We start from the raw sequence: 25,442 nt of genomic DNA, 5'->3' as shown, positions 1-25,442 counted from the left end.
AACTTCTATACACATGCAGAAGCATCATTGCCTCAATGACTTGGAACATGATCAAGTTTTCCTATGGAGATCCACAGCTTGCTCAGGAAAAGGGCTCAATAAGGACACATCTTTTTCTGCCTTCTATTTATGGTGTTTATCACTCATGCAAATTTCCACATGGGAGGTATCTGGAGTAGGAATGTTTAACTTTCTACCTCACTGCCCACTAGTCAAATCTTCTGACTTGTTTTAGGGGCTCTGTCCCTACCCTGCTTGGTGACATACCTTAAATTATATTGGCTATATGGTGAGATCCTTGTGTTAGCCAGTAAAAAAAATGAAGAGGAGAGGTTTCATGCCTGTTCTTCAATGGACCTTTGGTCAGAGGGCCTATCTGCACTCAGGATGCATCCCTCTTCAGCACTGGGTGTTGGATGTAGGTCAGCCCCTTGAGCCACAAAGAGACTGTGTAGACACAAAATTGGGCTAGGACTTTCATGAGGAAAAATACATCACTGTTTCTATAAAGATCTCAGCTCAGTCTTTTCAGTGATTTATGTACTGCCAGTGTATAAACCTTTTTGTCCCTATATGAACTGTAAATGGTAGACATATTTTTTTCAGATATGACAGTCTCGTGCAGTAGGTTACTTTTTCCCATTAAAACACATGCCATTAAATCCATTATCCTTTCTAGTTTCACTGTCAGTGCAATCTGTCTCTTTGCTTTGCTACAGTTAATGCCACTATTAATTAATCTTATCCTTAATTCATTCCTCGTATATTTTTTAAAGCAAATGTAGAGCTTGTAATGATCTGCACTGACAGATTTGGAGATCAAAAGCACAGATCCTCAGAGATACATGGGCACATAATTACTATTTAGGTACCCAACTTCCATTGATTTAAGTAGTAGTTAGGTGCCAAAGAATCTTTGAAGATTAGTGCCAAAGTTCACATTTTCATATTAGCTTTAGTGCAAAGTTCCCATCATTAGATTCATTTTGAGGGGTGCTGTGTCGAAAGGTGTTATAAACTAGAGCAGTCTTTCATAGCTGATTCAGTCACTGACCTTGCTGCAAGGATGTAACTCCATTCGCGACTTTAGCTTTGTGGAGAAAAGTGTCCACCCAGCTGATGGCTGAGCAGTCCGTTCCACCAACACTTCATATGAAGCTGAAAAGAACAACTCACTTCCTTCAAAACTCTCTCAACAATTTCCAGTGATAAAAGTCATAATTTTCCATCTGTAATTTTCTTTTTGTATTCAAAATAATGAGGAGATGGGGCAGTCTTTGCCATTTACACAAGACACTTGGCTCAGTCTGCATCTTGTCTTCCTACATGAGTTTCTGTGGCTAGGAGAGAGCAGCTGTTCTGCTGAAAGTTGCTGTGTTTTTTTTTTTTGTTTGTTTGTTTGTTTGTTTGTTTTTTGTTTGATTGGTTGTTTTGTTTTGTTTTGTTTTTGTTTTTAATACTGTGGCTGAAATAGCAGTAATTTCTATGATGAGTTGCAGTACTGCAGTATTGCCAGTTCTGCAGGGTGGCATGCAGTGGCATGCAGACTGTCCCTACACAGCACAATGTGCTGGAATGCATTCACCTTTTAGTCCATGAGTAGCTCCAGTGAGGTCAACCATATCACTGAAGCATTGCTTAACTGCTGTATTGGATCGGGTCAGAGTGCTAAGCATTATTCCAGATTATATCTCAAATATCTTAGCAGCCTGATGAGCTCTACCTTACGCCCTGAGGGTGTGTGCTTCCTTGTGTAGACTAGGATACATTAGTGAGTGATACCCAGATACTCTAAATTTCTGTATGAAGGGAGATAATAGGACCCCTGCTATCTCTTTTCAAACTTGATTACTTATATAACAGAATTTGATAAAACTCCAACATACACTTGCTAAGCTCTTTAGCTATTTTTTTCTTCTCATAACACTGTAATATTTTGGATTGTGTCATAATATTTCATTATAATATTTTTCGTATGAAAAACCAAATACATAATTCATGAATAAGGACTATTTAAATGGAGCAGGAGCTTTAGTGGAGGCTGAGCTGTTATTCCACAGAAAAAGAAACAGAAAGTAGGTTCATTCCAGTTACAGGGTGATGCAGCCTTACAGAGATGCTGGAGCAGGAAATCTGCTGCTTCCTTCTCACATTAGGGGTCACCTGCACCACTTAGCCTCATTACCACAGAGGATACTAGTCACGTGGGACTGACTGAGCACTCTCAGTTGTATTCCTCATAATCTGAAATGAAAGAATATTAAAGGAGCTTGACACTCTACTTCAAAGGTCAACAAATAATTCTCAGTGTCTCTATATATAAAGCAAATGACAGTGGACAACAGGCACAGCTTTGTTTCACATGGTGGTTGTAGTTTAAAGCAAAGTGACAGGAAATAATGAGGTTTAAATTGGTGAAGTGGCTTGTGCATTCTGGGGATTAACCTGTAATGCACATTGCACCCAAATTACAGAACTTCAGAGAAGAACAGCCTGAAAGCATGTGGCACACATACTGATTGTAATGACACTTTATTTACAGAAATATTGGTATTCCTCATTACCGTCACATAGTCATGTCATAATCTTAGATTGAAATCTTAAACTACCTAGTAATAAAATTGAGTTGTATTAGAAAATGAGCACTACTGAAAACTAATTTTAATAAGGTGAGCAGTAGAGAAAGAGAAAAGTATCAACTAAGGATCTAGTCCAAATCTTACATTTTCAGTTATTTTAGCATTAGTATTCATGAACAAAATAAAGTTCAAAGAGACAAAGGATGACTCATGAATTTTGCCTTTTAAACAAAGGAATAGTATGAAATAACTTCTCTGCTTACATCCTTTCAAACACTCTCTATACCAGTCCAGATGTAGAATGCACAGAGAAGAGTGGCAGGATATAGACCTTTGTGTCACCATATGTCTCCCTGTGACATGAGGAACTACCATGCAGCTGCTAAAATGTTCAGAGGTCATAAATAGTAGGCAATGAGTTCAGCAGCAGTAAGTAACAGAAATGACAGGATGTGCTGCATCCCTCTAAATCTGCTGCTTTCTCTTGCACTTTCTAGTTATTCTAGTATTTTTTGTTGTGTTTTGTTTTGTTTTGTTTTGTTTTCCCAGAGAATCTCAGTCTGAACTCACATGAAACCAGACTAACAGTGTGACAAGTACTGCAAGCTTGATGGGTTCAAGCATTCTCAAGCACAAGATTCAATATAAATTAAGCTGTAAATAAATAAGGACTCTTACTCTGGGAAAGATAAGATTCAGGTGAGAGAGAAGACAGAGTAATGCAATTATTAGTTATTACACTAAAGGACCTTTATCACCAGCAAATAATATTATTAGGGCTGAAGACAGTAATTTGAGCAAATTAGTTCCATTAACATGCTTTAGTTGAAGTAGGTCCCATGAGTCTATTTAGTGTGCCGTTGAAGGCATATTCTTTGGGTCTGAGAGTTACTATTGTTTCGTGGTTCTTTTTTTAGCCTTCTAATGTCTTCATTACTCACACCACCACCACGCAGAATATGAAGATTACATTTGACATAGAATGGTCAATTCCAAGTATTTAAACCTGGAAACAGCATTCAAAATACCAGAAAGATTGACTTGTATATGTATATGTGTATATATAATTTATATATATGCATATATATAAAATAATCAATAAACTAAATTATTTCCAGATCAAAATAATATGCCTTCTGATTTTCCTGTGTGTAAGTTTCATTGTTTGAGGAGGTTCTCTGTAACCACGATGCCTCGAAGCTCACTCCAACCGCAAAAATAAAGATTCCTTTTCATATATTCATATACCTCTAGAAGCTGAGACATTGAAAAAGGCAATAGTTCTTAGTTCCTTGGCTGATTGTCCTTCTGTACTCATCAAACCTTCATGAATTTATCTTCTCTAACTGTTTTCCCTTGAGACTAACAACACTTCATTTTTGTAAGGCATTTTTCCCCACAATTCCCCCTATCTTCTAAGTGTAAATTTCACTTTAAACAGGTGTTTCCTTCTGTAAGTTAAAAACTGAAAACTCCAGCAGTGCTTTTCTCACAATCAAGGAGATGTATATTCCTCTTCTGCCCTCCTAAAGGACTCCATTCCTATTTTCATTTTCAAATTATTTGTTGGTTAATAAGCACCACCTCAGGCTGTCAGTCTCTGAACAGGCAGTGTCACAGGGATGGAATATCTGCTTCTATGTAGTTACTCACAGGATTAAATTTTAATTAACCTTCAAAAAATGAGTTGAAATAGATGACAGATCATTCTACAGTTAAATCATGAATTTGCTGTTGAGATAAAAATCGATATTAGTTCATGTTGCAAAAAAAAAGTGTACTTCACAGTAAATACATTAAATATTTATAATATATAATTTTGCTATTCTATAATACATCAGTCTGCATATTTTAGAGTATTGTTCCCTTACACTATTTCTGATCAAGACTAATGCTCATTAAAAAAAAAAAAAAAACACTAATATGACAATGAAAAAAAATGATATGGAAAATTCTTGTCCTCTGTCACAATTGTTATCTCCTTCACTTTTTGGAAACCACAGAACATTAGTCTTGGGCTATGGTAATCTTAATTATATCTTGGAACAGATGATGTTGGAAATATATTGAATAAACTCTATTGGTGAGATTGCCTTTGCCTCTTAATGCAAAATTTCTATGTTCATATGTTTGCATTATTTAAATTACAAAAGGCAGGCATCTGAAAAATGGGATGCTTTGTTAGCCAGTCATATTCACGAAAATTCATTCAGTTGTGAGGGGGTCAAAAAACAGCAAAAAAAAAAAAAAAAGAAACTTGCTGTTCAAAATGTAACAAGCTGCACCATTTCATTTAAGCAGCAAAATTCACATATGATCTCAAAACTAGGTTTCTATAAATTTGGCATACCTTTAGCTAGACAGTATTTTTAATCCAAACTATTGGGTTTTATTCCAAACAGGTAAAGAATGAGGACTATTCTAAGAGGCAACACAAGGGATCTGCAGATCAAGTGGTTTGCCTGTGGCCAATACCACTTATGGATGTAAGAGGTCAGCAGATTGCCAGCTCCAGTGCTTCTCTTTTCTCCACTGTTGTATCAAAGTGTTGACTTTGTACACAACTAAACTAAAAATTGGCCATGTATTTATTTCACGTTTGTTGGTCTGTGAGAAATATAAAATAAAGTATGAGTTATCATGCTGGATCAACTGCTATCATGATTACTTTGCAAGGTGACTGTGAGTCCTGGCTACCATCAGTGCTGTGCTTTGTGTCTTATGATGTTCCCAGAATGGGGAAACTTGTAGAGCTGCTCCAGGAAAAGTCATCAGGGCATATAGTTCAGGACTATGTAACTGGCAGGTTCACCCATGCCACAAGCAACAAAGTGTTATGGTAAAAGTGACTGATGACTGCTATGGGCTATATGGAGAGTCTCATTTCATTCCCATGGTGTTAGTACCCATTGATAAGAAATGTGTTTCAATAATGCTTAGAGAAAGGATCTTTGGACATCAATGCAGAATGCACACAGGCCTCCCTGTACAGTCACCCCACAGGGGGCCAAGAAGTTGTCTGAGGGTATGCTAAATTGCTGGGATATGCTTCCAGACCTGCTTTAAATAAATAAATAAATAAATAAATAAATAAATAAATAAAAAAGAATCATCTGTTCCAAATTAATCTGATGTTTGCAGTGAACAAGTGATACACTGGACCACAAACAAACAAACTGTCTTGAGCAAGATTGTCTAAGCTTTCATCTCCACTATAGAGGTTCTTATGATATTTTCATGGAATCAATGATGTTATCAGATTTGTGCAAGCCTTATTTCATTCCTTGTTTCACTATTTTCCTTGAAAGACTGTAATGCATCTTATTCTAGTAAAATATTTTTTTCTGTAAACAGTCATAATCTCATTTTATTTCATAAGATAATTTAATTGAGAGAGTACTCTCCTGTTACAGTAAGATTTGTTACAGAGAGACCAGTGTTATTCAGATACAAGTAGAAAGAGTTTTAAAAAAACGTGGATGTCTAGGCTTTTTTTTCCTCATCTCAGAGCACAGAGCTTGAGCTTCAGATGAAACTACCCCTTGATCAGCACTTGCTACTGTTCACCCTGTGGACGTTTAACTCATTGTGTTAAGACACCAGTGACAATCAACTTTGCTAAAGGTAAAAGTGGTGTCAAGCCCAGAATCACCAGTGGTTGCAATGAAGAGCTCTGTGCTGTGTAGGCCATACCACCATGGTGTAACCTGGAGCAGCTGTTACATCAGGCACCCTTACTCCTCTTTGTAATCAAGTTTAGATTTTGACTTTCTAAAAGGCTCCTTATTGACAAGTAGACTTTAGAATTCCTTAAAATGTTTGGATACCACAAGACAGTAAGGAACCAGAAAGAAGTAGTGATAAACACCAGCTTTGATGAGAGCTATATTCCCTTTCTTTCTGTATTACAAAACTGACAGAAGAGAAGGAAACCTGTTAACACAATGACTTAAAATTGCTGGAAAAAAATAATTTATTGCTTGCTTGCTTGCTTTTGGAACATAAAGAGAAAGATGAAACCAATTGTCTCTACATCATGAAAAAATATGAAAAATGTAGGCATTTGGTAAAACAACACAGAAGATGTATGAAATAATTCATGGAAAATGTAGTGTTAAAAATTGGCCACAAATGTGATCAGATGAGCACCTCTCCTATGAAGAAAGGTTGTGAGACTTTTGGTTATTTAGCCTAGAGAAGAGAATGTTCCAGTGAGACCTTACAGCAGCCTTCGAGTATTTAAAGGGGACCTACAGAAAAGATGGAGAGGGACTCTTTATTTTGTGATAGAACAAGGGGGAATGGTTTTAAACTAAGGTGGTCTGTTTCGATTAGATGTTAGGAGGAAGTTCTTTACTTAGAGGGTGGTAAGGCACTGGAACAGGTTGCCCAGAGAAGCTGTGGATGCCCCATCCCTTAAAGTGTTCATGGTCAGGTTGGATGAGGCCCTGGGCAAACTGATCTTGTGGGAGGTGTCCCTGTCCATTGGAAGGGGGATGGAATTAGGTCCCTTCCAACCCAAATAATTATATGACTCTATGATGCTATTATTTTGTGATTCTAAGTGACACAAATATTGGAGGTGCACAATTAGAAATAGTCTGTTGGAAAGACACATTTTACTCAATCACAGACTGACAGACTTTATTCAGGTGAAAACAGAACTACCAAGTACACAAATATTAAACAAGAGTTATAATGAATTTTCTTCCTTTATTCTGACAATGTTAAATTTTCTGTCACAGAAGGTTCCTGGAACTCAATACCTTTACCCACATTCAGAATTCCTTAGATGGGAGGAATTTTATGCAGTGATTAGACCTGAAAGCTAATACATCCATCTCTCTCTCTAAAATATACACTCCTGATTCACCTACTGAAGCTGTCTGTAAAGCTGATTTATGGAAATCCTTTAAGAAGAGTCTGTCTGTCAACATTTCATGGCATTGAAGATTTAGAGGGTTTTCCATGTTTTCTCCATTGTAAGCTGAAAAAAAACACCCTCTTCTACTCCTTAAAGTCATAACTTATTTCATCTAAGTCAGCATTTACAAGTAAACAGCAGAGAAATCTTTAATCTAGACTAATCAGCCACAGACAAGTTTCTCAAAGAGACCTGAAGATCTCCAGCATTCAGAGAGAAGCCTCTTCTGCCTCCCATGACAGCTTTTTCCTGAAGCTTTGCACTCCAAATTAGAGACCATTTGAGCAAAAGCAAATAACCCAATTCATCGTGTTATTCCCCCCCCCCAAAAAAAATCCTCAAACCTACTTCTATTCAAAATCTACTCACTAAAAAGTATACTAAAAGTATTTACATACAAAGTAAATAACTTCTTTGTTGTAACTAAATTGGTCTAAATAACAATGCACTAGAGCAAGGAAAGAGTGATCTGTGAAGTTATCCCTGTCCAGAAAAAAAAAAAAAAAAAAGACTTGAACATATGCTTCATTTTAAACACATATGGAATTAAGAACGGGCTTTAATACTTTTCTGAGGCAGAACTAAAAATTGAAAACCATAACTATGTAATACTTTGTCATGTTACAGTAGAATCAACTAAAATGTTGCCATCATATTCCTTCATATGATTTCAATATCCTTGTTGAGCAGGGGGTTGGACTAGATGACCTCCATAAGATCTCTTCCAACCTCAACCATTTTGTGATTCTGTAAATACTGTAGAGATGAAAGCATGTATGGTTTTATGCTTACTCATAAGATAAGCAATATAAAGCATCATAATTGTTTATGTAAATAGTAAAAAAAAAAAATACCGAAAGGCAAATGTGTCATTTGGATCACTCATCTTTCTTTATTGAGTTTTGATGAAAAACAGTCCATTTGAAATATTTCCAGCAACCATTTCAATTTCAAATGCTCAACACAAAAACTTAGTATCAGAGTTCAACCATATAAAGTTACATCTTGTTATAATTTAATATGTAACAAAGCTAATCATTTTTGATTTTGCATAATTAAGTTTACAAAAATAATGTTACATTTATAAAATAAATCAGCTTTTCCCAATAAATTACAGTGGTGTTCTTCTTATTCAAAAATGTAATACATCATACAAAATAGATAACACCTTTTAGTAAGATAAAATACTAAAGTATATTTTTCATCTTTTTGGCAGTGTGAGAAAACATTTTATTGTACATTTGATATCTAAACCACAGTGTGAAAACTAAGCACATTCAACTATTATGTGCATTGCTTATATAAGGCAGGGGCAGCCAACTTGTGGACTACTTTTTATTTCCACTTAAATGTTTTTAGTCAGACCAGTGCTGCCAGGTTCATGCAACGGGCTTAACTAATCTGATCCGGTGAAGTCATGCAGATCCAGCTAGAGACAAATACTCACTGTCTTTCTATGATAGGTATATAAAAGTGACCCCAGACAGTCGACTTCTGGGTATCTCTCATGCATGCTTTATCTGTTTCTGCACAAAGTGTTAGTGAACTGCTTGGAGAAATAGTACAGTCCTGATCCCTCTAAAGTTGATGGGAAAACTTTGGTACTTCTTTCTGTAATAAAAATTCATACTAAAAGGGTCTTGCAAAAAAAGCAATGAATTGAGAAAAAAATAAAGAGTAACCAACAAAAAGAAAAGCACACTCTATAAAGCAAGGTAAACTTTAAGAGCAACTGCGTGCAGACTTAAGTACAAATGCAACTACTTCAAAGTAACATAAGGAAAACCAGCATCTACCTGGTGGTAAATGTATTCTCATTAAAAACCGTTTGAACAGTTAGGTCAGCTCAGCATTTACTGTGTATTTATTTCCTGCTTGCAAAATAGTATCTGAAGAATAATATCCGTTTGTTTAAGTAACTTTAAAAGCCGGAGGTTTAATGCCTTTATGTCATCTTTGGATGTTGTGATTAAGACAGGTGTCTGGTTCAGGATGATCAACATCACACCTTGAAGAATTTCTGACTTGACTGTGTTTTCTTTTTGTAATAATTCAGCAAACTGCAAAATTTTATTCTTTCTTTTCTGTTTCTCTCCTATATAGCTTCTGGGAATAAAAAGTCTGAAGTACTAAAGGAAAAACATTGCTGTCTGGAATAAATAAAATGTGTGAAGTGGCAATTTTCTTATGACATCAGTACTGTATGAACAGCATAATCACTTTGTATATCATAACGGATCATTTTCACAAATTGTTACTGAGATATCGCACAAGGTGTCCTTTGTGCAAATCAACAGCGCATCCATATCCAGATGGGTTAATATAGACTCCAGACACAAAACTTTAGTCAATGCTAGATCCTCCCAAATTGTAAAGGGAGAAGGAGATGGCAAAGGGGACTCTTCACAGTAAGTCAATTCGTCCCAAGCTTTTGAAGACTCTAAAAATTTGAAATCCACAGAGCAAGTATTTTGTGTGATGGCTATTTTCATGGCTTGAAATACCATGGCTCAAACCAGGAACACTTGAAGGTGAACTCAGCCACGTCTGTTGCTTGGGTTAGTAAGCCATCTCTCTCTAGACAGAGAGCTACTACATAACTACAACTATTCTGTAGGTAAAGTTTAGAGTGATTGCTGAAACACACATTCACCAGCCACTTAGGTAAATAAACACAATGGCTACATTTACACTATTAAATTAAACAGTACAAAGTCTATATACTCCAGCCCTGAGGTCAAATGGCATGGTCTGGCCACGTTCCTACAGTTATACTCTGTAAAGAAAGTTGGCCATATTCAAAGTGCCTAGTGAAAAGTGTTCCTAGACTGGCCTAATTCCCAAAGTGTGCCCAGAAACTGTTTGGGAGAGCAATAGTTAGTCCTGACGACAAAACATTCCGGGCCCCCTTCTAACATTTTAGCAATATAAATGCTAGCATTCTGGTGTCTGCACCCATGCCTAGGCACTGTCTAGTTGAGTAATATAGACATTACTGTGTTTGTAGATTTTTAAAAGTCCCCAAACATCTTTGCATGTGGCAGATTCTCTGATTCATACAAATAGGTAAGCAGGGAAAATTCAACTCTTTTGTGGAAATTTTACTTGAAAGAGATGCTTCTTTCAAATCAGGATATTTAAAAAAACAGGGGGAAATGGGTTGGATATTTCTATCCATTCAGTATTTTCTCCTTTATATTTAACACATGCGCTTTGTTGGATAGCCTACTGCTTTATTATTTATGGAATCTTGGCTTTGGTTTGATTAACCCGTTTTTTCATGTCTACAATTCACAGCTAAACGAGCACTAACCAGTTCAGTCACAATGAAAAAAATAATTATATACACATCTAAAACAATAATATTAAGACAACAACTACAACAGGAAATAAAAAAAAAAAAAAGAATCTGTGCAGTTAAAAGATCAGAAAATAGTATCAACCTTTATACATATTTTTCAGACTGCAGTAGCCACAGTTACAGCTGCACATGTCAGTTAGAACAGGAAGTATTACTTTCCAAATCATGAAGGGTTTTAAGAAACACCCACAGTAGTGGCTGCTGGGGAAATAATCTCCTTTATCATCCTGAGATTTTTAATGTGCAAGTGTCCTACCAATTTATTTAGTGCATAAAAAGGAAGAAAGAAGGAAAGGAGGGAGTGGGGAAGAAGGGAAAGACTGGGATAAAGAAGGAAGGTATGAAGAGCAAGACAAAGAGAGAAACATTATCACAATGTTTTTTGTTTCAAAATAGACTGCTGTGCAATTACTGAAGCCTGGTTTGTAGACATTTTGTATTCTTGTCCAGAGCCTTGAGGAGGGGAAGGTAATGGAGTTTCTGGAGTTGCTGGAAAAGAATTCAGAAAGAATTGTGTATTTTTAAATTCTGGCCTATTCCACATACGTATATATATACTACTGCCCCAAATGGATGTTCTTCTACATTTGGCATGCTCGGTAAATAGGACATTATCACAATTTCTCAGCTTATTAAAGACTATTCATGTGAAACCGATGATATATCAGAATGGGGCTGAATTGTTAAAATTAGATTAAATTCAAGTCAAAGTATCTTATTTAACATTGTTTATAAATACCTGTTTTTAATGTACAATTACTTTAATATAAGAATGATGATGAAATAACTCTATGAGCACTGACAGGTCACCATTTTAATTAATATTTTAAACTGTAACTTTGAAATGTTATGTTAGAAGGCTAACTTGCAATTACTTACAAATCTGTTCTGCATGTACAGGAGCAGACATTGAACTTATGAGGATAGTTTGGCCAGTTAATGGATCTTGGGCTAAGTGAGGATGTACTGGATGATGCAGATGACTGGCATCATTAGAAGTACCTGCAAAAATAACACGAGCACATAGCAATTCAAAAGAGCATGTTGTTGCCAGCAATTTATACCGCAATAATTACATTTCTGTAGAGCAAATATTTTGATTGGCAATTTGAATAATTGCTTCTGGGTATTCATTAAACAATTTAACCAGACTTGAACCACATTAAGCACTACGTTTATTTGCACTGTTTTGACTGCAGTAACAGTGGATTTATTGAAATATTCGTAAGGGTTCTGCAATCTACATAAGGAATCTGCTCCCAGTATAACAACCAGTGCAACTAAGTAAAGGCAACAGGTGATAGTGGTAGGCACCTCTCTTCTGAGAGGTACAAAAGCACCTATTAGCTGACCTGAAGCACTCTTTAGAGAGGTGTGATGCTTACTGGGCATTTGTATCAGGGAAATTAAGTCATCAGGAGACTACCAAGCCTAGTTCAGTCCACTGACTATTATCCACTGTTTTTTTTTGTCATGTGGGCACCAGTGATAGGAGTGATAGAAGCAGTCGAAAGAGTATCAAGAAAGATTACAGAGCCCTGGGAGTCGCAGTAAGGGACTCAAAAGCAGGTAGTTTTTAATCAATCTTTGCAGTCAAAGGAAAGAGGTTTGAAAGGGCCAGTCAAAGCTGGCAAATCAACAAATGGTAACAGGGCTGGTGTCACAGACAGGCGTTTGGCTACTAAGACCATGAGATTCACCTTGACAAACCTGGCCTGCTAAGAGATAATGAGATTCATCTGTCAGAGGAGAGGAGAGCATCTTTGTTTGCAGGCTAGACACAGAAGTGAAGAGGGCTTTATACTAGGAAGGGGGAGGAGAGGGGAGAGTTACAGAGACAACCCAGACAACAAAATAAGGCTCAAGTCGACATACCTCCAGCAAATGCATGTAGTCAAGGTGTCTACAAGATATAACTATGGGGGGTTCTCCTGCACCTCTCGTGGGTTATTGGCATGTTTGGATACCTCTCTGAAGTGCCTGTGCACCAATGCACATAGCATAGGGAATAAACAGGAAGAATTAGAGATTTGTGTGTGGTTGCAGGGCTTTGATCTCATTGCAATTACAGAAATATGTTGGGATAGCTCACATGACTGGAATATTGTCATGGATGGCTACACGTTTTTACACGTGGCTACACGTTTTTTAAGAAAGACAGCCCAGGAAGGTTAAGTGGTGGAAGTTGGTGGATTTGCTCTTTATGTAAGACAGCAACTGGAATGTATGGAGCATCTACCTCAGGGTGGATGATGAACAAGTCAAGAGCTTATGGATAAGGATAAAAGGGCAGTCTAATGTGAGTGAAACTGTTGCGGGTGTTTACTACAGGCCACCTAAACAGGAAGTTGATGAGGCCTTCCACAGACAGCTGGAAGTAGCCTCATAATTGCAGGCCCTGGTTCTCATGGGGGACTTCAACCACCCTGACATTTGCTGGAAAGACAACACAGTTAGGCATAAACAATCCAGGAGGTTCCTGCAAAGCACTGACAACAACTTTTTTATACAATTGGAGGGTAGATGAGACAGCGAGGAGAAGTGTGCTGCTGGACCTTGTACTAACAAACAAAGGACTGGTTGGAGAAGTAAAAGTTGGCAGCAGACTTGGCTGCAGTGACCATGAGATGGTCGAGTTCAGGATCCTGCATGGAGGAAGCAGGGAATTAAGTAGGATTTCAACGCTGGACTTCAGAAAAGGAAAAGGAAACTTCGGCCTCTTCAGGGGCCTACTTGGTGGAATCCCATGGATTAGGGCCCCAGAAATGAAGGGGCGGGGGTGGGGAGGTGGGTGTCCAAGAGAGATGTTTTTTATTCAAGCATCACTTCCTCCAGCCTTAAGATTGGTGCATCTCTATAAGTAAGAAGTCAAACAAAGGGAGTAGGAGACCTGCATGGATAAGCAAGGAGCCCCTGGAAGAACTCAAACAGAAGAAGGAAGTACATGGAATGTGGAAAAAGCAATAAGCCACATGGGAGAAATACCGGAACGTTGTCAGAATATGCAGGGATGCAACAAGGAAGGCTAGGATTCATGTGGAATTAAATCTGGCAAGGGATGTCAAGGACAACATGAAGGGCTTCAAATACATCAGAGAGGAAGACTAGGGAAAATGTGGGTCTGCTGATGAATGGGGTGGGTGTCCTTGTGACAAAGGATACAGAGAAGGAAGAATTACTGAATGCTTTCTTTGCTTCAGACTTTACTGCTAAGGCCAGCCCTCAGGAATCCCAGGCCCTGGAGACAAAGAAAAAATCTAGAGAAAGAATGACTTTCCATTGGTTGAAGAGGATCAGGTTAAAGATCATTTAAACTAACCTTATACCCACAAATCCATGGGCCCAGTTGGGATGCATCCACAAGTGCTGAGGGAGCTGGTGGATGTTATTGCTAAGCCACTCTCCATCATCTTTGAAAAGTCACGGAGAACAGGGGAGGTGCTTGAGGACTGAAAGAAAGCCCACGTCACCCCGGTCTTCAAAAAGGGCAAGAAGGAGGACCCACAAAACTACAGGCCAGTCAGCCTCAGCTCCATCCCTGGAAAGGTGATGGAACAGTTCATCCTGGATGTCATCTCTAAGTATGTGGAGGAAAAGAAGGTGATCAGGAGTAGTCAGCATGGATTCACCAAGGGGAAATCATGCATAACTTACCTGATAGACTTCTATGACAGAATGACTAGTTGGGTAGATGAGGTGAGAGCAGTGGATGTTGTCTACCTTGACTTCAGCAAGGCTTTTGGTACTATCTCCCACAACATCCTCATAGGCAAGCTCAGGAAACATGGGACACATGAGGAGACAGAAGGACTGAGAACATGGATGGATGGCAGAGCTCAGAGGGTTGTGATCAGTGGCGCTGAGTCTAGTTGGAGACCTGTAGCTAATGGTGTCTCACAGGAGTCAGTACTGGGTCCACTCTTGTTCAACTTATTTATCAATGATGTGGATGAATGGATAGAGTGAGCGCATCCTCAGCATGTTTGCTGGTGATACAAAACTGGGAGGAGTGGCTGACTCACCAGAGGGCTGTGCTGCCATTCAGAGAGACCTGGACACACTGGAGAGGTGGACTGACAAGAACCTCATGAAGTTCAGCAAGGGAAAGTGTAAAGTCTGGCAGCTGGGGAAGGACAACTCCAGACACCAGTACAAGCTGGGGTCTGATCTGCTGGAAAGCAGCTCTGCAGAGAAGAGCCCAGGAGTCCTGGCAGACAAGCTAACCATGAGCCAGCAGTGTGCTCTTTTGGACGAGAAGTCCAATGGTATCCTGGGGTGCATTAGGAAGAGTTGCCAGCAGGTTGAGGGAGGTAACCTTTTCATTCTACTCAGCCCTGGTGAAGCCACATCTGGAGTACTGTATCCAGTTCTGAGCTCCCCAATACAAGAGGGTTATGGAGCTCCTGGAGAGAGTCCAGCAGAGAGCTACAGATATGATTAGGGGACTGGAGCATCGTTCTTATGAGGAAAGGCTGAGGAAGCTGGGCCTATTTAGCTTGGAGAATAGAAGGCGGAGAGGGGATTTTATCAATCTACATAAATATTTTAAAAGAGGGTGTCAAGATGATGGGGCCAGTCTCTTTTTGGTGGTGCCCAATGATAGAATGAGAAGCAACGGGCACAAACTGAATCACAGGACGTTCCATCTGAATATGAGGAAAAATGTCTTCACGGTGAGGATGAGTGAGCACTGGAACAGGTTGCCCAGAGAGGTTGAGGGGGATGGGTGATACCTTTTCAGGAGATATTCAAAACCCTCCTGGACATGATTCTGTGTAACGTGCTCTAGGGCACCCTGCTTGAGACTGGGATGTTGGACTAGATGATCTCCAGAAGTCCCTTCCAACCTCAAATATTCTGTGATTCTGTGATTCTGTGAATTCTATGTTTAGATATCCAGCAATGACTGAGAAAAACACAGTAAAATCAGGTTGTAGGACTGAGGGAACAACATGAGCGGCCGTCTTTAGCCAACAATTATATGACCCAAAGCTCAGTCATTGTGGCAGTAGTCACAGTGCTTGCTTACATCATGATTCCCTCAACATCCCTGTATGCTACATTCAACAGAATAAAACATGGTAAATTTGAGAGGTTGTTATCTTACCTCCCAGTAACATTTCCTGAAGCAAACTGTCAATTTTAACCATTCCAAACAGTTTAACCAACTGTATTTGCTCAATCATTTGCCAAGTGATGCTCTGGAGTGTAGGCAGTAGAAGCAGAAGTTCTCCAAATCTTCCTCGGGAGTCATATTGACGGTCATTGATATAATCCTCTAAACTTATTTGGACTTGGAACCGCATGTTCTTAATCTTTACTGGATTACTCAAGCCCTTTGCATCTGAAAAAACAAAACAAAACAAAACAAAACATGAGCACTTGCTACATGAACAGAGATTGGTTTCAATATAATCTGAACAAAATCAATAATTGGCAATAATTCTGAAATATTTTCAAATATGTACCTGGGTCAAAAAACACAATTGCTTTCAAGCAAGCATACTCATTGTCATCTATTTGAATTTCCTGGAAGGGTCGAACTAGTTCATCTAGAATCCGATTTGCCACTCGACTGATCTCTACTTCTGTACTGTTGCGATGGATTATGTAATTGTTACCTTGGAGAGAAAGAATACCAACATGTTGACTGATACAAAGATTTAGATGTAACATAATAAATGAAGAACATTTTTCAAAAGTATACTTCATTTTGCTTAATCAAATTGTTTTTTGTTTTTTTGTTTGTTTTTTATTCAATAGCTATCCATTATATCATACAAAACTGTTAAATTACAGCTCTCACCTAGTAAATAAACTGTGTGGATGAATATGCCAACATGTGTAGTTACGGTTTAGTCTACAGGACTAAGGTGGAAATTTGAATGCATGAACATGGAGGAAGTAGGCCTTTATACAAAAGATAAATATAATGTAAATCAATCTAAAAATTCTTCCTCCTCCATTACAATAACATATCCCAAGCTGAATGATCAGGATTTGTCCATGGACAAAGAAAACTTCTTTCAGAGAAGGCACCAGAAATGCTTCTTTATCCAACAGGTTCTCCTGTTATTCCTAATAAAATGTAGAAGCATCAGAAAATTTTCAGTAAAGAACCAATTTTCTCTGCTCTTATCATTTTAAATTTTGATATTGGGTAAGTGACCATTTTGGTATCTTCTTTCAACTTCTGTACAGAAATCATCTAACATAAGTAATGAGAACAGTGGGAAAACCATAGAATTTCCAGAAGCCACAAAGCAGTTTTTGAAAGAAAAGCTGATGATTATATCACAAGAGATCCATGCCAAAATGACTCATAAACTATACAGGCATCTACTTCTAGGCATCGGAAATAAGCCTTAGAGCCTCAAATTGTTTCTTATTTTTGTATATATGCTGATTCTGGTGATGCTGACTATAATTTTCTGCTTATTTTCTCATTATTTGTCCTTATTACTTACTAATCCTAATAAAACTGTAAATATCTCATTTTTATTTCATTAATTTTGTCAGTAAAACTGCAGCTAGAGAAAGAAGCTACATCAAGGAAGTCATTTGTATAGTTTCTAATTTGAAAATATCGCTGGTGCGCTGGTGCCAGTAATATCTCCAGAGCAATCTCCACTAATATCTTTCTGTTGCTTTAATGTTATGGTATGTGTGAAAGTAAATTCAAGCTGATTTAGAGCTATGAAAAGGCAGTCAATTCAAGCTGATTTAGAGCTATGAAAAGGCAGTCCCAAAGAGAGCAAGTAGCAGAAAACTTTCTTGTACCACAACACTGATAAGTCCTTATTCTTCATAGTCTTGACACACATCAACATTCCAATAAGACTTACACACTTTCTCACAAAACAGCCAAAGCACTGCACGTATTCAGTGAGACCATTTTGGCAGGGTGCACTTGAGACTGGCAGAGTACTGTGTCAGACAATGCTAACATGTCATAATCCAGGTCATTATGCACACAGGCACACATCTCATCATATGACTGTGCTTCTCTGTTGTGTGAATGAATGGAAGACATGCTTCCACCATGTGACAATGTCCCTTTAGCCATGGTCTCTTTATATAACTCAGAAAAGGTGTCATTTACAGTGACCAACAATAAGTTTGTCTCATGATTTGTTACACATGCGACACTCCTCAGCATGCCATGGATGTACCTGTCTCTCACATGACAGGGGACAAAAGGATTGCTCTTTACATGATGAAAATGTGATGACCGTCAAGGCAGCAGTGAAAGACCTCTTGCGAAAGATAGTTGCAGGGAACAGGCCATTCACTTTTCTAGCCTGTAAGATCTCTGTCTAAAGAGCTCTCGGGGAAGTACCAGATAAACAGTTTTCATGAAGACTGAAATGACTCCTCTCTTTAAGAGACTCCTCTCTTAAATGGTTTCTTGTGTGTTTTTGTTGTTGTGTTGTTTTGTTTTGTTTGTTTGTTTTGCTTATTTTTAATGGAACAAAGATGCCAGGAAGATTGCTAATATAAGGAAACTATTTGCTAGGAACTCTCTGAATTGTTTCTCATATCTGATTTTTATCCATGTTAATTCACACAAAAAATGTCCTGCTTTTGCTGAAACAGGGCATGTGACATTATGTCTTTAATAGCTGTTTAGCATTCACAGAATGTATAGCTTTAATTGTGCCAGAACAGTTGTCCCACTCGTGTGATTACATGGTTGCTAGTGTACTATAACATCATCATTATTAATTGAAATAAAATCAATATTTACCTAAAAGTAAAATGTCCTTATACCCCATAGACCGTTTTGCTGCTCCAAGCAACAGGTGTTCCCCAGCATGTGCTCTTAACAGGGCAACCTTAAAAAAAAAAAAAAAAAAAGGAAAGAAAAAAGAAAAACACAGCAGATTCATTAGAAAATAAAGCAAAACTTGTAAACAGGGGAAAAGAAATGAGGATGCATATTACCACAGGTACATTCAGCTATAGGTACTGTTAAGATTCCAAGGTACAATGTAAACTAAATGAAAAAACCTTCCATTTTGTAGCACTGAATTAATAACGCACTATAATTAAATTGTTATACTTTGTCACTTCTAACGGTTGGTCTAGATTTTAAACTTACAGCTCTGGAGAATACTTCTCAATAAATACTGTACATGCATTTATTTCTGAGTGTTTTTTTCATTATCAAATTTTGCTCTGGAATTGTAAGTTGGTACTAAAGACTCCAGTGGGTTGGAATGAACTATGGTGATAAAGTCTGCAGTATTGCTCTTTCATTTTTGTCACATTGAACCAAAAATTTATGTTGTACTTAAAAGAGCTTTTTTCCCCAACACAGCCAGATATGCTAAAATATCTGCTACAGTCAACAACAAAGAAACCTGATTCATACCAGGAAGGCAGTTCGAAATGTGATCATTAGTTTACTCTTTGTCACCTATTTACTCTCCTTTTTAATGTCTGCTTGAAGCACTGACCTCCATTTCCTCACAGAATTTCTGTCTTTGCAAGCAATTCTTTTCTTATGAACCCAAGTTAATACTTTATGGGTGACGTAAAGGAACACAGCACTTAGGAATACTTAATGTGTTAAGACTCGTCAGATTCTCAGTAGAGTTAACTTATCCACATTGACATGCTCCATGGTTTGACTTCAAGATCAGGAATCATTTGTCCCAAACTAGATGGTTTACTTGATAAATAAATGCACAATGCCTGATAGAAAGAGGTTATCACAAATGAAAATGTGGCATTCGTTTTAACTTCCAATACCTTTGTCATTGTTTTTCTAACATACTTAAAGTTCAGGAATATTTCCCAGACGTACTCTTTGAGTAGTGCAAGGGTGTTTTCAGCCTTAAGTTATCTCTTATCTTTCCAAGCAATATATTTTTTTCTTTTTAAGAAAGCCAGTAACTTTTTAATGATGCCTGATCCTTTCATGCCATACTCTTTCATGCCATCTAAACAAGTTAAAAGCAGCAATATTTATTGCTTGCTTTTGTTGCCCTTATGGAACCATTGTATTTAAAGATCTAACATTATTTTTCTCCCTCTTTTACATGAACAGATTTTTAACTTATTTCAGTACTTTGAGTATGTGCACACATATTATGTGTGTTTACTAAAGCATCAAGATCCTACTTTGGAGGGAATCTTCTGTCGCCTGAAACAACTCCATATACCTGAGAATACCAGCAAATGAGCTCAGTTTGAGTTTCAAATCCAAGGATGATCTGACCCTCTTCACGGGACTTTATTAAAAACTGAAAGACTGAAGAGGCAAAAAGAAGACCTTCTCAATGCCACTTCCCAGAGGCATTTCCAAGCTGAATTAAATGTCAGTGGACTGGAATCAGGAGATCCTGAGCCATGAATTAACCTTCTGCCCAGGTGGCCAGTGACAGGACTGCCTACTGCAACATGAAGACACTTGTTCTAAGTGTGCCAGCATGGTTAACTCTGAAAACCACTAAACATTAGGTGTATTACAGATGTGATGATAGGTCAGACCTCTGTCACATAAAAACCCTGAAGAACCCGTCAAGGTTTAATGACTTTTTCCCCACACTCTTGTTATATACAATATAATTTGAGTCCATTATATCATACGAAAGATTACTTGCTATAGAATGACATCAATACGTGTTTGGCAATTACTCAAGATTCTCATGACTTTTTTTTTGTAAGGAAAACCTGCTTCATATTAAATAGCAGGATGTCTTAAACCATATTATAATGAAAGATGGACACAAAATAAACACTTTGCAAGATCAGAAAAAAAAGTTCTTTTTTTACAAGATTATTTTTTTTTTTCATTTTTACATTCAGCTTGGTATCTCCTTGCAAAACAATGCAGAAAGCACAAAATACTGAAGGACGTATTGGTTTGCTGAAGACTTGATTCCTTCCTTTAAAAGGCTGAAGTCATATAAATTTCCTCTATTTTTGTGATGGTAATGTTATAAAACTTAAAAAATAAAAAGGGGGGGGGGAAGGTGGATCTAATACCCAACTCTATTTGATCAGAAAAAAAAAAATGACTGTTTACTCATAAAATTTAAATATCACAGAAATGACACAACAGTAATTAAAGTTCTCTCTTTGGTCTCCTCTTGTACCTGGTCATCCAATGGTAGCTCACAGAAGCCTGGAATATATTTAGCCCATTCCACCAAGACCAAAAGTTGTTGCTTCATAGATTCACAGACATCACTAATACCAGCAATTTTCTTAGCATTTATGTCAGTGCTTGCACCAGGACTGGAGATTGAGATCTGGACATATTGAAAGAAAAAAATAATAATGTTGAATTTCATATAATTGCATTTATATGACAGGTTAACAGCATATTTAAAAAAAAATGACAGCAGTTATCACATACTCTTGAGACATTCCTTGACTATGTAGACCAATAACTGCCAACAATGAATTATAATTTTTCTCATTATTAGCAGTGTATATTAAAGTATATTTAAAATTACACTATTCATATCATGATACAATATCGTCTTATTCCAAAGCATCATTTTTAAAGATACTAAAGCTTTCTTTTCTTTGTCTATAGATGGGAGAGTTTTGTTTTGCTTTTTTTTGTTGTTGTTGCTTTGTTTTGTTTTGTTGTTGTTGCTTCTTTTTTTCCTCTAAAATGGTTATCATTTACCTCATTTTAGAAAAATGAAAGAGCTCATAGAGGCAATAACATTAAGGGCAAAGAAAAAGAGAGATGAGAGGAGAGGAGAGGAGAGGAGAGGAGAGGAGAGGAGAGGAGGGGAGGGGAGGGGAGGGGAGGGGAGGGGAGGGGAGGGGAGGGGAGGGGAGGGGAGGGGAGGGGAGGGGAGGGGAGGGGAGGGGAGGGGAGGGGAGGGGAGGGGAGGGGAGGGGAGGGGAGGGGAGGGGAGGGGAGGGGAGGGGAGGGGAGGGGAGGGGAGGGGAGGGGAGGGGAGGGGAGGGGAGGGGAGGGGAGGGGAGGGGAGGGGAGGGGAGAGGAGAGGAGAGGAGAGGAGAGGAGAGGAGGGGAGGGGAGGGGAGGGGAGGGGAGGGGAGGGGAGGGGAGGGGAGGGGAGGGGAGGGGAGGGGAAGGGAATACTGTATGAGACCTATGAATCTGAGTTTCACCTTCCATTTTACTTCAGAAAGCATCCTCAGGAAATCCGGTGATTTGGTTATAGCTGCTGCCCCCACCCCAGTCCCAAGATAAGAAAAGATTGTTTGATTTTTTATATAGTTACAAATTTCAGGATGCTGGATGCTATTTAGGTTGACTCCTACCATATTCCTCTCATTTGCAGATCCATGTTAAATCCCCCATTGGGATCCATGGTAAAATCCCATTTTACTTGGGTGGTCAAAGGGAGTTGCACTTCTGAACTAAAGCCCAGCACTTCCTACATAATTCAGTAGCCTAAAACCTTGGAAACAGCTTAGACAGTAACGGCAGTTAACCATCTGAACATTACTTCTCAGGGGAATACAGCAGCCAGGCAGGTGAAAAAATCCTCAGACATAATTCAAAGGCTATCACGTAGGAAAAACATTAGAGACATTGTCTCTTTGTAGGCAGACCATTTGTGAAATCCCTGCTGTAATCATGAGTCCATTTCTGGCATCTGTTCTACAAAAACAAAGTTGAAAACACTGAATATCATTCAGGTAAGAACTACCAGTGTCATTCAATCTAGAAAACCCACAGTACAGTAAGAGAACAAAGAAATTCAACATATTTCATTTTTTTTTTCCAGAAAAGTAAGAGGAGTCTTGATCATGATTCAAAAATACCTACACAGAAAAAAAAGTTTTGATAGCAGGATACTCTCTGATCTACAAGAAAAAGACATATTACTATCCACCAACCAGTTGATGGGAAGGACCACCAAAGAGGGAAAAGAACAGGCAGTTTAAATCATTAGACTTATTGACCCATGAACCTGATACATCTCCATCCTTTAATATCTTTTAATCAAAGTGATGCAACTTTATAAATTATACCTTCTAGGAAAAAATATGGGCCGTGTGCTGAAATTACTTCATGAACTTCTGTTGGGGATTCATAATGAACTCCTAGGTTTGCATTTCTTTACAAGGACATGAAGCTGTGAACTTTCCTTTTTCTATTTCTTCATTGCTTTGACCTGCCCTTCATTTCTGGGGTTCAACATGGGAGTCATCAACTTGATGAACATGACAATATAACACTATATCCCTATCATCCTGAGAAGCATCAGTGACTCATATCTTTACTGATATGAGAATCTACCATGTCCCTTTCGCAATTACATGATCCAGAAAGCTTCTCCTGTCCCTGTGAGAAAAAAATTTTACTTGGACAATTTGCCCTCATGAGGGATATTAGGGGACAAGGCAATTTATTTTCTCCATTTTAATATGAAAATTAAAAAATGGAAGAATGCTATCTTCTTCCTCATTTTCAAAGTTGAAGGACTTAGCCAATTATTTGTGACACTACCACCATTTCCAAGTCTCTTCTCAGGACTGAACTCATCTTACAGACCCATTTGATTGAGGAGAAAAAAGAAAAAAAAAAAGAAAAAAAAAAAAAAAAGGACTTGAAGGATTTCACTTTTCCGTCATGTTAATGTCACCTCTTGGTCTTTGAGATGACTTTCATATATATCTTCATATGTGCTTGGCTTATTGGGAGAAATTCTCTTCTACTACAACATACCAAATAAGTATAATACATTCACATGTATGCACAAGGTGATGTTTTAGGACAAGAATCTAACAGCTGAAAAGAAGTTTGTGGCAGAAAAGACTGAGGACATGATTCTGTTTAAGACAGCTCTTATTGCTGAACTGCAGGTGTCTGTTGGAAATGATTAAGGGAGTAACACACACACAAAGCACAATAAGCAAGTTCAAAGAATTACTAAGGAGGTAAAAATAGGTATATTTTTCATACTGTATAGTATGAAAGGTAGGAAGGTACATTACGTTCATCTAGTCTGCCAAGACATGCAATATGTGCCAAAGCCTATCACCCAGTAATTCCTGCATCAATTCTTTACAGACAGTTTCACCCTAAGAGAGATGCTGATAAAGGATGAGATTACAAAACATTTGGGGATGTATAAATCATTCAGCATGAAATCATAAAGGTGGCAGTTAAATTCTAAGTTAGTAAGAGGTGCAAGAATGCAGAATCAATGACCATGATTTATCTGAGTTGCAGAAAAGGACTGGAGACTGTTCCAGTCAGTAATTGATTGAACATGAGAAAAAAAAAAAAAAAGAAAATTAAGTTCAGATGAGACAAAGAAAATTTAAAAGCGAGATGTGAATAGACTACAGTTGGAACACTTCTGTTTGCCGTATTTATAATGTTTAAGGATATTAAAAATGGGATTTTCAAAAGAACCTAAGGAAATGAGTGTCCACACCCCTTTGAAATGTAATGGCTTTGGACAAATTTTCCCTAATGTTTCATGAGAAAGCCAGTCTCAAGGATAGATAGATGCCACAAGCTGCCTGAGACAGAAATTGATTTAAAAGCAGTAAGAACCATAAAGCTTTATTAAGAAAGGCGCCTAGGACATATTGTCCTGGACAAAGTAGAATTTTTTTATTGACTTTGCTTTAAGAAGGTATTCTATTGCTGATTCTTTCATTGGGAAGTTGAAGCTGGGTGCATTTTGCAAATAGGAGAAAAAATAATCTTCATTTAACACAATGAGAAACTGAAAGCATTTAACTATTGCATAAATGTTCTTAAAGTCAGGAAATAATTTTATGGTAGATCTCAATACCTGACGGGAGAGTGTCTCAGCTTGTGACAGCGTGCTAATAGATGGAATGTTGCAGCCATCGAAATTGTTTCTTCTTGTACTTATTCTGTCCCGTTCATTTTGTACAGCTGGAAGAAAATAATTGTCTCATTTATTAACTTGTAGACATTACCACACAATATCATTTCAGAGGTTTACTAGATAAGCATAAGAATCAAAAGATATGACATCAAAAAATACTTTCTGCTTTTAGTTCTGTGTAGTGAGGAAAGATGACAATACCTGTTCATGGTCCTTACCCATATAATGATGTTTGCCTGTAAAACTAAATATAACTAATTGCATCGAGACACTGAATTATTAGCATTTTTGTGACTGTCATTATTAAAGTTAAATATATATATATATGTTTCTTCCTTTGAACTTGAACATATTCTGTCATTTTGTTATTTTACCCACTTCAGTAAATGAGGCTTTATGACAATGGTAGAAATTGACATCTCTGGACTGCTGAATAGGTCAAGAGGCACCACCACTGACAAAATCTCTGAGTGAGAGGAAGTCTGAAAGCCCTACTCTTGGTTTTCTGTGAAAAACCCTGAAACAGAATGAATAGCTAACTAAATCCTCTAGTAATGTAATTTGAGGGCCTAAATCTCATGTTCCTCAGTGCAAATGAATTCCTAGCCAGTCTACAGAGCATTAACTAAGTACAAATATATATACAATATATTAAAAAAGCAAGAAAAAAGTTCCAGGAAAGTAAGTTTTGTCTCATGGGGTCCTAAAAAAGCCAGTTAAAAGGACTTTGGATAAGAAATCCTTAATTAGTACATGGAAGGCTCATGAAG

At 37.8% G+C, this 25,442-nt stretch overlaps 1 protein-coding gene and 1 long non-coding RNA gene across 3 annotated transcripts in view; one reads left to right on the top strand and one right to left on the bottom strand.

The window, feature by feature from the left end:
* LOC308190358 overlaps positions 1-25,442 on the top strand; it is a 620,619-nt gene that overhangs the window by 398,734 nt on the left and 196,443 nt on the right. The window lies entirely within an intron of this gene.
* Positions 8,372-25,442, bottom strand: part of HNF4G (hepatocyte nuclear factor 4 gamma) — a 68,670-nt gene continuing 51,599 nt past the window's right edge. For both annotated transcript variants that reach the window (XM_080581640.1, XM_080581639.1), the window contains 7 exons: positions 24,613-24,719; positions 20,968-21,123; positions 18,612-18,699; positions 16,333-16,485; positions 15,972-16,208; positions 11,744-11,866; positions 8,372-11,353 (listed from right to left, as the gene is read on the bottom strand). In XM_080581640.1, the coding sequence (XP_080437766.1) occupies positions 11,235-11,353; positions 11,744-11,866; positions 15,972-16,208; positions 16,333-16,485; positions 18,612-18,699; positions 20,968-21,123; positions 24,613-24,719 (983 nt within the window). In that variant the 3' untranslated portion in view covers positions 8,372-11,234. The remainder of the gene's footprint in view (positions 11,354-11,743; positions 11,867-15,971; positions 16,209-16,332; positions 16,486-18,611; positions 18,700-20,967; positions 21,124-24,612; positions 24,720-25,442) is intronic.

Source organism: Anser brachyrhynchus, assembly GCF_964034855.1.
Source record: "Anser brachyrhynchus genome assembly, chromosome: 2".
NCBI classification, from domain to species: Eukaryota; Metazoa; Chordata; class Aves; order Anseriformes; family Anatidae; genus Anser; species Anser brachyrhynchus.
This window is presented reverse-complemented; position numbering and strand designations above follow the sequence as displayed.